This window comes from Tyto alba, unplaced genomic scaffold (genome assembly GCF_018691265.1).
Source record: "Tyto alba isolate M040663 unplaced genomic scaffold, T.alba_DEE_v4.0 Super-Scaffold_2, whole genome shotgun sequence".
In the NCBI taxonomy this organism is placed as follows: Eukaryota; Metazoa; Chordata; class Aves; order Strigiformes; family Tytonidae; genus Tyto; species Tyto alba.
The window spans coordinates 50,296,444-50,308,995 of NW_024881282.1; the positions used below are offsets into that span (position 1 = coordinate 50,296,444).

Here is a 12,552-nt window from a genome sequence, read left to right on the forward strand (position 1 = left end):
TAAATCAAGATATATTATCCAGCTTTTGGAGTTTCAAGGCAGTGTCGCTGATGACTCTGTTAAGCCATTGTGATTAATTCAGTGAATGTTTCATCTTGATCTGAACAGAGCAGTGAGGAAAGTCCATGTTCTTGGGTACTTAACACAGAATTTTTCATCTGTGGTTTAAAGCCATAGCTTTTCCTCTGAACTGTATTCTGTCAAGATAAAGACCAGTGACTTGTGACAGTATGACATAGCTCGTTTTCTTGGGCTTATGCAAGTGTAAAGCCAAGCTTCTGTTAAAGTTCTTTCTCTTACCCTCCTTTCCCTCAATGGGATGTGTCTATTGGAAAGCTACTTTCCTGGAAGATTAGTGTGTTTCCTTAGAAGAGGCAGAGCAATACGTGTTTGTCCTCATTGAAAGTTTACATAAACGGAATAATTTTTTAAAAGATGTAACATGAAGATACTGGAAGAAACGGAATCATTGTCTTGTGCTGCTGCCATAGGTAGGCTTTGTAATAGCATTGTATAAAAGTCAGTACTTAATCTGTTAGCCAGCGGCAATACTGAATTGACACTGAGAACAGATTTATGCCACAGGTGGTAATGCACTGTTGAAATACTCAAGGATAAGTTGAGTAGCCCAACTGTGGGAGTGAAGGCAGTCTAGCCACGATAATGGAGTGTTCATCATTGGGTAGCTTCTTATTATGCTGAGAAGAAAAATGATATCCTATATTAGATTTTGTCTCAATAGCTTTCAACAGCCATGCTGGAAATCCTGGAATGTAGTTTTAAATGTACTAATACACTGCTATCTGTAGTGTGGCTTTAACATTTCATTGGTAGGATGTTTCCTGTTTCATAAATAAGGGATGAATCTTCTGAAAGACTTCCATCTTTGCACTGTGGTGATAAGTGTTGAGAGCTCTTCCAAAGATGGTCATCTTCCTTTTCTTAATTTGCAAAAGCAGCACTCTCAGAAATATCTTTCCACACTTAAGCATTTTCATCATGTTAGATGAGACTCTTTATTATGTTAAGGCTTCAAATAATGTTGACATTGCTTGAGGTCTAAAGACTTGATTTTTGCTTTTGTTTTGAAGATGCGGTTAAAACATGTACTGATGAAAGCCTTGAGGCTGACAGAAGAATAGCTATCTGCTTTCCTCTCTACAGAAACATGATAGCTTTGCTGAAGCTTCTTGAAAGGTAGGTTGTTTCAAGACATTTTTAATTGGAGTATTCAACTCTGCTTCTTTGAAAACTTACCTTTACTTTTCTTTAAGGTGGGATTCTGCTGCAGAACTTTGTAGATCTTTATTGGAGCTCTGCCCTAATAACTGTCAGCTCTTGGAGAGTTTGGCCACCTTGTATTTGCAGATGGACCAGAGTGACAATGCCTACAAAGTGTGGATTGAAGCTTTTGAGAAGAATCCTCAGAATGCAGAAATTTTTTATCAATTATGTAAATTCCTTGTTTCACAGGTAATACTATACTCCAAAACTTATTTTGTTGGTCTGCTGGCTTTATAAAGCTTGGATCTTGTGTGTTTCTTCAAGCACTTACCAAATTGATTAATCTTCATGATATTTTTGTAATGTCAAGTACTCCTTTACGTAGATGGGAAAGATAGAATTGTCGAGGTCAGTAACGTGATTAAAGATAATCAAAGGAATTACATAAAATCATAAATTTATAGTTTGAGTTGTTCCAACCCAGTGTTAATATCCATAAGTGAGAATAATACACATTAATGGCAAACCCTGTAATATGTTTTTAGCTTTCTTCTGCTACTTGCTGACTAGCCCAATTAGTCTTCATTCTTGAGAGAATGAAGACAAAGGAGCATTGCAGATAGACACACCACTTGTTATTTATTGTGCTTAAATTGTTATTGTCATTTTCAGGTTAATGTCTAATTTTAACTTTTTTATATTTAAAAAATAAAATCCCAAAACAGGAAAGGTCAAGCAGTATTCTTCCACTGTTGCAAGATTTTGTGGCAGCTTTCTTTGAGAATACATGTCAACAGCATGGTCCCATGGATCTCTTAAGGTACATTTAGAATATTTTTTTCTACTTAAATTTTGGTAATATTGGCATTTTCTTGAAAAACAAGACACTCTAGAATTTGTCAAGACACTCTAGAATTTGTCAACTCCTCTATTTTTATCTTGGCATGTTTTGCTAAAACTTAAGTAAATTATGATTTGGTAGTTCATAAGGTTTATACCTGTTGTTTGTGTGTGTATACTAACTTGTAAAACCACAAGCATTTAAAGATGAAAGAGCCAGCAAGTTGAATGTCTGGATTTGGGGAATTAAAATTAATCATATGTATGCCAAAGTTGTGGGGTTTTTTTTGTTTTTGTTTTCTCCAAAGCTAGGAGCCTAAAATTGCATACCTAAACCACTGTATTTAGGTACTTGCAAAAGATCTCAGTCCAGAGGTCCAGCATGCTTGTAATCAACAGATTATAATTGTTGAAAAGGCACAGGATCGTATCTAGCCTGCTGATTTTTTTTACTTTAATTTTAGCCCCTAATTGAGAGACTTATTGAAGTTTTGAAATGGACAAGTTCCCTATAGTCAAAATAGATGCCTCTGAAGGCTGCCAAAGGAAGACCTGTGTGGAAACTTATGCAGAAGATACTTTGAAATGTTTTTATCTCCAAGTTAGGTGTTAGATTTTTATTTCTGTTTACATTACATTTAGTATTGGCAGTGCAGCTTGGCTGAGTGTGTGTAGATGACTGTGCCTTACTTAATATACTTCATGTGGGGAGGGGAGCATCTGAGATATAAAAGAACTTAGTACATAATGAGGGAGTAAATGCTTTCTATATTAACTGTTTCTATATTTCCATGTAATGCTTTTTGTATAAATTCTATCTGGATAAAGTTAAACTAAAATCTAGGAAAAATGCATATTTTTTTAATGTCCCATGAGCTGGATTTTGGAAGTGTTTCATCCACATAGGACTCTTCCATGTGGAGGGATATTCTCATTTACTACTGCTTTTTTCTCTTGTAGATATCTCTTGAATTTTCCAATGCCAATTGAATTTACGTCACCTCTCTATAAAGAACATCTTACAGATGATGTTGTAAACCAGCAAATCCCATATCTGTGGCAGATCTACTGGTGAGACTTTCTAAAGTATTTCTGGGAAACAGCTATTGGGTCTGAGTAAATTGCATTTTCAAAAGCAGAATATTGTTTGCCTAAGAGTATATCACTTGATTCTGTCAATAAATAATCTGCTAGTCCTTAGAAAACCTACTTGCCTGCTGCACAACAGAGACAATTTTATGAAACTGTGAATTGCACATCAATTTAAATTCTCCACTTGAGAAATCTTTCATAAATTCTGCCCTGTGGGAACAGTAACAGGCGTGTTCATCTCAAAGTGATTTTTTTTTTTTTTTTTTGGTGTTATTTTGGGTTTAGGTTGCTGCTGTTAGTAGTGTTGTTGCTCTGGCTTTCAGTTGTCTCACTTATTTTTCAATAGTTTCCCTTGCTCTGTTTAACTTTATTTAGTCCTGGTCTCCCCACCTTCCTTAACCCAGTTTCAGCTGTTTATGGAGCTACTATCAACAGACTATAGAAGTTGGAACTAGCCACAGACACCCCTCTGTAGTAAAGTAATACAGCAAAGTGACCTTTTCCTCTGCAAGAGATTGCAAAAGTGACAGATCTTTGTTAGGTATACACAATATTATTTTTGTTTCTTCTACCATTCCTTTTGACAGCAGTAATATCCAGGATTGGCAAGCACCAAAGTATTAGCCATCTATAACTTACACTAGTATAACTGTAGTTACTGAGATGTTGACTAAGGCTGTTTAAGAAGTTTACCACTTCATGGTCTGGGTTTGCCAATCTTCAAGTAGCTATTTGGCTTTTCAGATAAGTAAAGGGGCGAAGATGGTAATGCTTCAGATACTGAGTGAGGACTCCTCAAAACTCCTTCAGTACTGTTGCTTATAGCTTTTAATTGGTGGACAACTTCTGAACAGGTGAAATGTATGTTTTTCAAGAAAATCTTTATTTAAGGTTTAGATTAAGTTGTTTTTTATACTGTCCATTAATACCAATTCAAATAATTTTTTTTTTTAGAGAATACTTACCTCTTTGGAAGTTCAATTTTGTTTGGTACTTGCACAATAGAAACTTTGTTAGACACTTGCGGTCACTGTTTAGTCATTAGAGACCTTAACTTAAGCTCAGATGCTCCTGTATTTTAGCACCTGCTTCTAAGAGGAAGATTATGGCCCTTGAAGTAAGCACCTAAATTACTTTGAGAGCTAATAATGGAGTGTTTCTGTGGTTGAGTTTTGCCACAGTAAGTGCCTAGGTATTTGGGTCTATGTATCTGTCTTTCCTTTATTTCAGGTACAGAGGAAAAATGACATAGAAGTTAATTTTTAGCAAGTGAAAATGATGAGATGAAAATCAGCAAATTCTCAAAGCTCAAAGAACAGTGCTTTATTTGGAAAGATCATTGTGTGTGTGTGTGTGCACAAATGTATACACATACTTTTTAAGAAGAGTAGCAAATCGGTGATTTAGTTCTTGGGGAAAGCAGGAGTAGAATCAGGCACTCTGATTATGTGACCCTAGTCAGGAGGGTTCTGTAGCAAGCTATCTTATTTTGCATTTCTGTAGTCTTCCTCTTCGAGAGTGTTTTTGTTTTGTTTTGTTTTTTTTTTTTTTTTTTTTCCCTCATGACTGAAAGTTTTACCTCTTTCACTGTTGCTTTACACTTTGAAATAAGGATTGTTCACTGAATCTTGGTTAAAAAAATGTGCCTGCTTCTCTTTAGTGATGTCCTATGTGTTCGTCTGACCATATGTTTCTTTGAGGAACTGTGGAACACAATTAAGGGGGTTTTTGACTACTCTTGTTAGTTTGTTTTTTTTTTTTTTTTTTTCCCCTGACATGATCAGCATATTTCTACCCGAGATGTCTAGCAGTATTTGTTTCAGAACCCTAATTTTGTTTCCACAGTCTGATACCATTTCTCAAGTGGTTTTAATCTGACTGAAATTTATTATTCTGGAGCTTTCCAAACAGAAACTCAAGCCTTGTCTCTGTTTTGTATCAGTCAGAGCATCTCTATTAAAAGGATTAGTAAAAAAGGTACTTTACAAGAATAGAAGACGATTTGTGATATTTCATCTGTGTTTAAATTCAGAGTTGAATTTTAAACTGCATGGTTTCTGTATTATTTCTTACTATCTCCAATTGAGATTTCACCATTTTAATAAGTTGACTGATAAATAAGTCCATAATGCTGCTATACTGGAAACACTGGTTTTTCTTGCATCTCAGAATGGGAAATTCTTAATTGTTTCTTACTCTTAATATGTAAGAACATGCATTGTTTGACATGCAACACTTCTTAACTTCTAATACAAACAGTTTGTGCCAGTCTCTTCATGCAAGTGTTGGTGAAGCACTGGATGCTTATGAAGCAGCTCTGGGAGCAGTGATGCAGCAGGAAACTGTTCAGAACATCTGGCTGGAGTAAGTTCTTAAGGGAAGAAAATAAATTAATCTAGAAACTATTAAGTGAAGGCTACCAGAACCATCTTTTTTCTTTTTTTTTTTTTTTTTCTTCCAGTTATCTTGTTTTTATCAGTAGCAAAGTTGTTGGATCCAACAACAAAGTTCAAGAATTCAAGCTTTTTACTGACCTAGTGAACAGATGTCTGGTTACAGTCCCCACACGATACCCAATTCCTTTTAGTACTGCTGATTATTGGACCAATTATGAGTTTCATAATAAGGTAAAAATGTGTCTGTGGACAGTTTTAATTAAACAGAGACTGGCGACCTTTTAGCAGGTACTTGTAATTTACTTGTTCAAATACAGCACCAGTAGTATATGAACACTGAGAGCTAGGAATTAGAAAAAGAAACAAGTATCTTGGGAGAGTAGGGTACTCAGTAGAAGACTATCTAGCAGTGACCCCTTGAAAAAAGGGTGTGTAAGGCAAAGAGAAGCTTTATTATGGCATGCTTTAATACTGTGAATACAGCTGTTAATGATAAACTATTCTTGCCTAGAGGAAAGAGGAAAATGAGTAAAGGAGGGAAGAGATGGGTGAGCAAGAGGAGTCTGCAGAGCTGCAACATTGGCAGATGGAAACAGTATTTAAACTGTCAGTTTGGATCATAGAAGTTACAGTGGTTGAGAAACAAGAAATAGAGTAGGAGGAAGAATAAAAACAAATACAGCACTTTTACAGGCAGAATAAAACTTAGAGAAATCTTGGGTCCCGTTTTGCTAACATCCAATGCATTTCTCTTTACTCATTAAATGCAGGCTAGAAGGACTAAAATATGTGCTATTAGCAACTTAACACTAAATTTTCATTATACAAGTTGATTTCTGTACCCTTGAGGGAAAAGGTTTGTAGGTGGTAATTCATGTTAGTCATAATGTTCATAGTTTGTCATTCCGTTGTTCTTATCAAAATTAGACAGCTATAAAGTGGATTAATGTTTATAATTCAAATTCTACAGGTTATTCTTTTTTATTTGAGCTGCATTCCAAAATCTCAACATTCCAAAACCTTGGAACGGTTTTGTTCTACTATGCCTGCTAATCCTGGACTTGCACTGAGGTATGTAAAAAAACGTGTAATCAAGACAAACAGCTGGTTAATGTAACTACTGGTTTCTGTGCAAGACATGCATGGTTTGCTTTCTACTACAAAAGTAAAACTCTTCTATTATTGGATGTTGCTTGAGGCATATTTTGCCTTCTGACATCATTTCAATCTTTCTTGTATTTGACAGGGTTCTCTTCTATCTACAGAAAGGTTATATTAATCAGGAATTAGCTCTGCATTGTACATGACTGCAAATGGTCAAAATTTCAAGTGTGTAGAGAAACGTCAGATAGATATTAAAATCTTGTTGTTAATGATCTATTAAAAGTATAGTTCCAGCATAAATAAAAATGTATACATCAGTGTATAATAGTGCTACTGTAAGCCTTAACTTCACATTTATTTAGCAAAGAGCCTTAATTTTGAAAAAATCTTACGGGAAACAAAACAGTTGATACAAGCATTGCACTGATTCTTACTTGAACAGTATTTCAAAATGTACTCTTCCAGGATTAGAGTGTCCATGTTTTACCATATTCAGCTGCAGTGAACTCATGAACATTTGATTGAATAGTTTTGAAAAGTCCCCAGACACTTACTGTTCGTCATCAACAGTGACCCCAGATAACTCAGAGCAAGACTTGGAATAAGTGTGTGTGGTTGGGGGCGTGGGGAGCGTGTGGCACACCTGCCTTTGGCACATGAAGTTGAATGGCTGCATTTTAAACCGAGTTGCAATTGTGTCTAGATGGAACTTGCAGCTTCCTTAGACAATGTAGATACTACATGAAATGGGTGAGCAGAGCTGACTGAACAGTATCTCCTAGCCACATGACTATAAAACTAATTGGTCTTCTTTCAAATATACAGGTACCTTGTGCATGCTAAAAATGGATCTTGTAATGTGCCAAGATCATATTTTCCCTGTGGTTTCCCACTTCTCAGTTGTTCTCTGAAAGTGTATCTTAACTTCTTTGTTTTGTTTTGTTCTCAGAGCATGTTCAGTCAATATTGTATATAGTGGCTTGGGTTTTTTTTCCTACTTGCAACTCTTGGCTCAGATTAGGTATACTATATTTTGTGTAATGTCTTTGTATCTTTGGATTGCTTTTCTGTTCCCAGTGATTAGAGCAGTGTTCCTTTCTCATGAATGCCTTTTACAGACTGCTTCTGCAATACTGGGAGGAGAGCAATGTTCAAATTCTGAAACTGCAAGCCAAGATGTTTACATATAATATCCCAACATGCCTGGCCATCTGGAAAATGTAATGCAACAGTCATACATCTGTTTTCATAGATATTGCTTTTGTTTATAAGGTTTACATCACAAAGGTAAATCTGAAATGTCCTTCCAGTTGGGCTTGTACTGGAAGTCTCTCTTTCATTATATTATTATTTAAACAGTAACTGTCTGTTACAACAGACAGAGGTACTGTCACTTCTTTTAAAATGAGAAATGGAATTTCCCTCTTGGGGAAACCTATGTGAATGGATATTATGCAGATAAATGAATGATGTATTTACACGTTGTCTTTTTAATTCAACTATTGACTTCTGTCTCCCTCTGTCTACCCTCCCCTTTATATATCACAATAGCAGTAATCTCCATTATCCAGTGATGCTGAACTGATCTTTTTCTTCAGTGTTTGTTCATAATGGGGAACCACTGAAATGTCTTGCTCATGTAAGGTTGTTTTTAAAAAAATGGCTATTTTTATCTTTTCACTGTAGATTAACATCATTGGAAGCTAGTCAGTTTCTTCTCAAGGAATCTGTAATTCCATTCCACAGTCAGTATTCTGCCACTAATGGCATTTAAAATCATTCAAGAATAAATATTTTTTTATATATTTCTTTTCCTCAGAGCCATTGCTGCCGAATGCTTTCTAATGGGACAAAGAGAAGTAAGTCAACACAGCTTACTAAAATGAGTAATTATAAAATTATGTAAAGCTTTTCATACCTTGGCTTTATCGAAAGCAATGGTCGGTCATCTCTTAAATCCAAGACTTCTAGATAGTTGAAATACTCTAGAAACACTGAAGCATTTGCCTCAAGCGTGAGAAATATCTTTGGCAATCAAGGTAGAAAGGGTTATGTCATGAGTACTTGCACGTACAGTTTATGTATATATTTCCCTTAGCAGGGGTGGCGGGGCTGTATTCTCCTCACACGGGTGTGTGTTTTTTTTTTTTTTTTTTTTTCCCCCTTTACCTGGAGAAGATTAGCACTTAAAATACAGTAGAGGGAAGGAAGTATTGTTGTGCTTGAAAGATGCTAATGATTCTCTTTACAAGTAGTTGGAAGGGTGCGTCTGCCAAGCCAGTATATGTGGAGAATTTGAGTAGTCCCTGACCCCACCAAAGACATCAGTTCTTTCTCCAGAAATAACAAGTTTACTCATTAGTACTTTGGGGAGGGAAATATTTTTATCATTCTATCTACAAAAACAAGAGGCTTTTGGCACAGCAATTGAGTCACTTTTAAGTTCAGAGTGGATCTCCCTGGTATTGTTGCTGTCACCTTCAATATATTCTTCTGCCTGTGGAAAGATGCTGTGTATTGAGGGGATCATGACGCCCTGGGTTTGTGACTCAACTTGCTTGTGGTGTTTCTGAGCTAGTTCTCTGCTGTATCTTGTTTTGTGTCATTCTTGTAGTGGACGATTCTCAGCATTCTTCTTTTCTGTCAGTAGTCTTTTGAAATAGCATTAAAGCTTTAACTGATCCATAATGGGTAGCATGGCTATTGTTAGACTCACATATGAAATCTTTTCTTTTTTACTGTCTCCTAGAATGTTTAAAAAGAAACCCCACCCCCCCACCCCCCCACCAAGCAGACAGTTACTTGGTTTGTAAGATCAAATAGTTCAAAGTCAGGAGATATCAAAGGCATGGTTGCCTATTCAACCTTAATTCTGTCTCTGTGTTGATGGTTTGGTGTAATCTGTAATTAGTCACAGATCCCTGCTTCAGTCATTGTATTAGATGGACTGCATTTTTAGGCACTGCCTGTAGTGAGGCTGGTGACTTAAAAGATCCCTGCTTTGTTTGGTTAGAAAGTTAGAAAAATATATTTCAATTTATCCAAAAGAGGGTCCTTGAAGAAAATGAACCAATTAGAATGAAGGCATATGTAAAACATCATAGCTGGATTACACCCAGAAGAAATCTTGTGGCTTTCTTCTGCAACCACCTGACTAACTATGGTGTGGAGTAAAATCACTTCAGTAGGCACACATAGTGCAGTGCTTTTGGGGGGGGGGGGGGGGGGGGGGGGCTTAGTTTGGAATGTTGTGAGTATTTACAACTGTTTATGCGAAGCAGTGACTGTTCCAGATAATTGTATTTTCTAGTAAGCAAGTAAGATACCGCTTTTAAACTGAATTGTGATTCAGATTCTGGATTTCCTGCTCCTGGAGAACCTGTCATTTGTTCCCTTCAGAGGTCATGTAAAGGTTTGCTGAAAGAATATAAAAATGGGTATGAGTATTTAAAATGCTAACAGATACCTCCCCTAATGACTCTCTGATTAAAGTTGGTACTCTAGATACCAGTAATTGAAGGAGACTTGAGTAAATACTTTCATTAAACATTCTGGTCCTCTATTTCCAACTGTAAAATGGTAAAACCATTTTTTCTTTTTAGAGAGTTGCAAAGATGCGTACTGCTTGTTAAAGCACAGATAGATAGATACTGAAGGAAAAAAAAAAAAAAAACTATGAAACAGTTATTTTCATTGCAGGATTGGGATGTTATGCAATAAGCAAGACCTTGAGACTACATATTGAGTGGTGAAAGAGAAATATTCAGTAAGCTGCTTCATTCCCTGAGCGTGTTCCATCCTGTGCAATGAATGAGGCAAGAGTCTTGTGAAGAAAAATAGAATGTCCTCATGTAATTAATCATGTGCATACAAGGGTCAGAATTAAGGTCAGACATAAACTTGCCTTTGCTTTTAGTAGCTATTTAATGCTTGACTTTGAAACTTTTTAAAAAACGGATATTAAAAATTACTGCAAGCGATTTTTGTGCTTCAGATCACTCACTTTGAGTGCACGAAATTGTACTGACTTTTAATACTTGTTTTTATTTTACAGGTCCATCATTTATATCAAAGAGCCCTTCAGAAGTTACCTCTATGTGCAACACTGTGGAAAGATGTAATGTTTTCTCCTTATGATTCAGTTTGAGGTTTCATATAAATTTTCTGCATATCCCATATCCATAGATGTGGTGATGCTCAAGCTCTGGCTAAATCTTATATCTGCTTCCCCATCTCTTACAGCAACTCTTGTTTGAAGCATCAGGAGGAGGTAAAACTGATAACCTGAGAAAACTAGTTTCCAAGTGCCAAGAGGTTGGAGTCAGCCTAGATGAGCTTTTAAATTTAAACACTTACAGAACAGAAAGCAAGAATCACTGAACGCTGGGTACGGTCAGCCATAAGTCCTATTAAATGCCAAAATCAGTTGAATGATTCTTCAGGCTGATCCATGCCTAAGATCTGTGTAAGGCAGATGAGTATTGCTGAGCATATCGAGTCTCCAGTCTGCTTTCCTTGAACCTGGAAACAATTAACATGACCCTCCTCTGGAAAAATGAACTCCCTGTCTGGCCTTGCTTCTGGGCCCTGCCAGATTCTCATAACGTCATCTACGTAAGTATAGTTAATCAAAATGACAGACATTATTTTTTTATGTTTTCTTTTTATTTTCTGTTTTCTTTGTTTTGCTGTTCCTGATTCACTTGACACTCTCGCTGATGCCTGAGAGATCTGTGTTTGGGATTAATTTACTGGGCTGTGTTTACAGTAAAAAGCAAGTAGTCCATTTTGGGTTTTTCCTTTTTTAAACCTTTTTTGAGACTTTTTCATTGCAGGATTTAAAACAAAAGCAGCCGCTCTTAAGGAAAGTGTAACTGCCGTGGCCACAAGTATGCTTCTTGCACTTGAAGGCTCTAAGAGGGTTGCTTACTGCCCTTTTCTGCATTGGACTCACGGCAGAGACTATTAAACTTGAAGATTAAAGAAACTATTGCAAATGCCAGTGCATCAGAACCTAAGAGTGGTCAATTATGTGCAATTTTTTGTAAAGAAATTTTAATTTATAATAAAGTTTAACAGTTTAAAGGAAGTTAATATTGATCTGTTTTGTATTAAGGTACTACCTTGTAGTATTACAGGTGTTTTTACAGAGATATTTTCAATACAAGCTGACCTTTTTAAAAAAAAAAAAAAATCTGTTGTCTTTTGTTATTTTGATCAGAAGGTAGGTGAATGTGGTTGAGCTACCTGTTGTGGATGTAGAATATAACTCCACCTCAGTGGGATTTTTTCCTCCTCTTGCCTCAGGTATGCAGACATCTGTCCCATAACAACTATTCCTGTCAATAATACCACTTCAGTAATGGAAAGTACATTAATCATGTTGTCCTTCCCACCTTTAATGAAATGAGACTCACTTTCCAAAGTCACTGCATGTATGTTGCAGAGAGAGATACTGTCGGGCCACCAAACCAGCGATGGGGCTTTCCACCCATGTTCTCCATCTGTACCAAGAGATGGCTGTCATGACTTTTGCAGAGGTGACTTACTCAGATGCCACAGAAGGCAGGGAACCAGTGGTCTTCGTGTTTGAGAATGGGGCAAAGTGGTTTGTGATGTATAACTTCCAGTAATTTTCAAAACCTTTACTTCATCTGAAGTTACCCATGAAGCAGCTCTTAAAGGGAGAAGCGGGAAATACTGGTTTTCATCTAGGGGAATGGAGGGTGATTCTGCACCTCAAGTCCTTTTGGACAACTCTTAAATATAAGCATGAATTAAAACAAGTAAAACTTCAAATACCCGCTTTAATGGCCAGGTTTTCCTCCAGACTACACAACCAGTATCAGAAAAGCTGACTCAAACTCATTCTTCATTGTAGTAGAGTGGTATCCCA

The 12,552-nt window shown here is 36.5% G+C and overlaps 1 protein-coding gene across 9 annotated transcripts in view; it reads left to right on the forward strand.

Annotated features, from left to right (window-relative positions):
• Nucleotides 1-11,745, forward strand: part of ZFC3H1 (zinc finger C3H1-type containing) — a 44,824-nt gene extending 33,079 nt beyond the window's left edge. For 4 of the 9 annotated variants that reach the window (XM_042792216.1, XM_032999953.2, XM_042792217.1 and 1 more), the window contains exons 25-35: nucleotides 1,092-1,197; nucleotides 1,275-1,473; nucleotides 1,950-2,044; nucleotides 3,025-3,135; nucleotides 5,416-5,520; nucleotides 5,618-5,783; nucleotides 6,523-6,623; nucleotides 7,775-7,876; nucleotides 8,476-8,515; nucleotides 10,711-10,773; nucleotides 10,899-11,745. In XM_042792216.1, the coding sequence (XP_042648150.1) occupies nucleotides 1,092-1,197; nucleotides 1,275-1,473; nucleotides 1,950-2,044; nucleotides 3,025-3,135; nucleotides 5,416-5,520; nucleotides 5,618-5,783; nucleotides 6,523-6,623; nucleotides 7,775-7,876; nucleotides 8,476-8,515; nucleotides 10,711-10,773; nucleotides 10,899-11,036 (1,226 nt within the window). In that variant the 3' untranslated portion in view covers nucleotides 11,037-11,745. Of the gene's footprint in view, nucleotides 1-1,091; nucleotides 1,198-1,274; nucleotides 1,474-1,949; nucleotides 2,045-3,024; nucleotides 3,136-5,415; nucleotides 5,521-5,617; nucleotides 5,784-6,522; nucleotides 6,624-7,774; nucleotides 7,877-8,475; nucleotides 8,516-10,355; nucleotides 10,816-10,898 lie in introns of those variants that run through there. The other 5 variants (XR_006165290.1, XM_042792220.1, XM_042792219.1 and 2 more) reach the window with 5 other exon arrangements.
• Nucleotides 11,746-12,552: the final 807 nt, after the last annotated feature.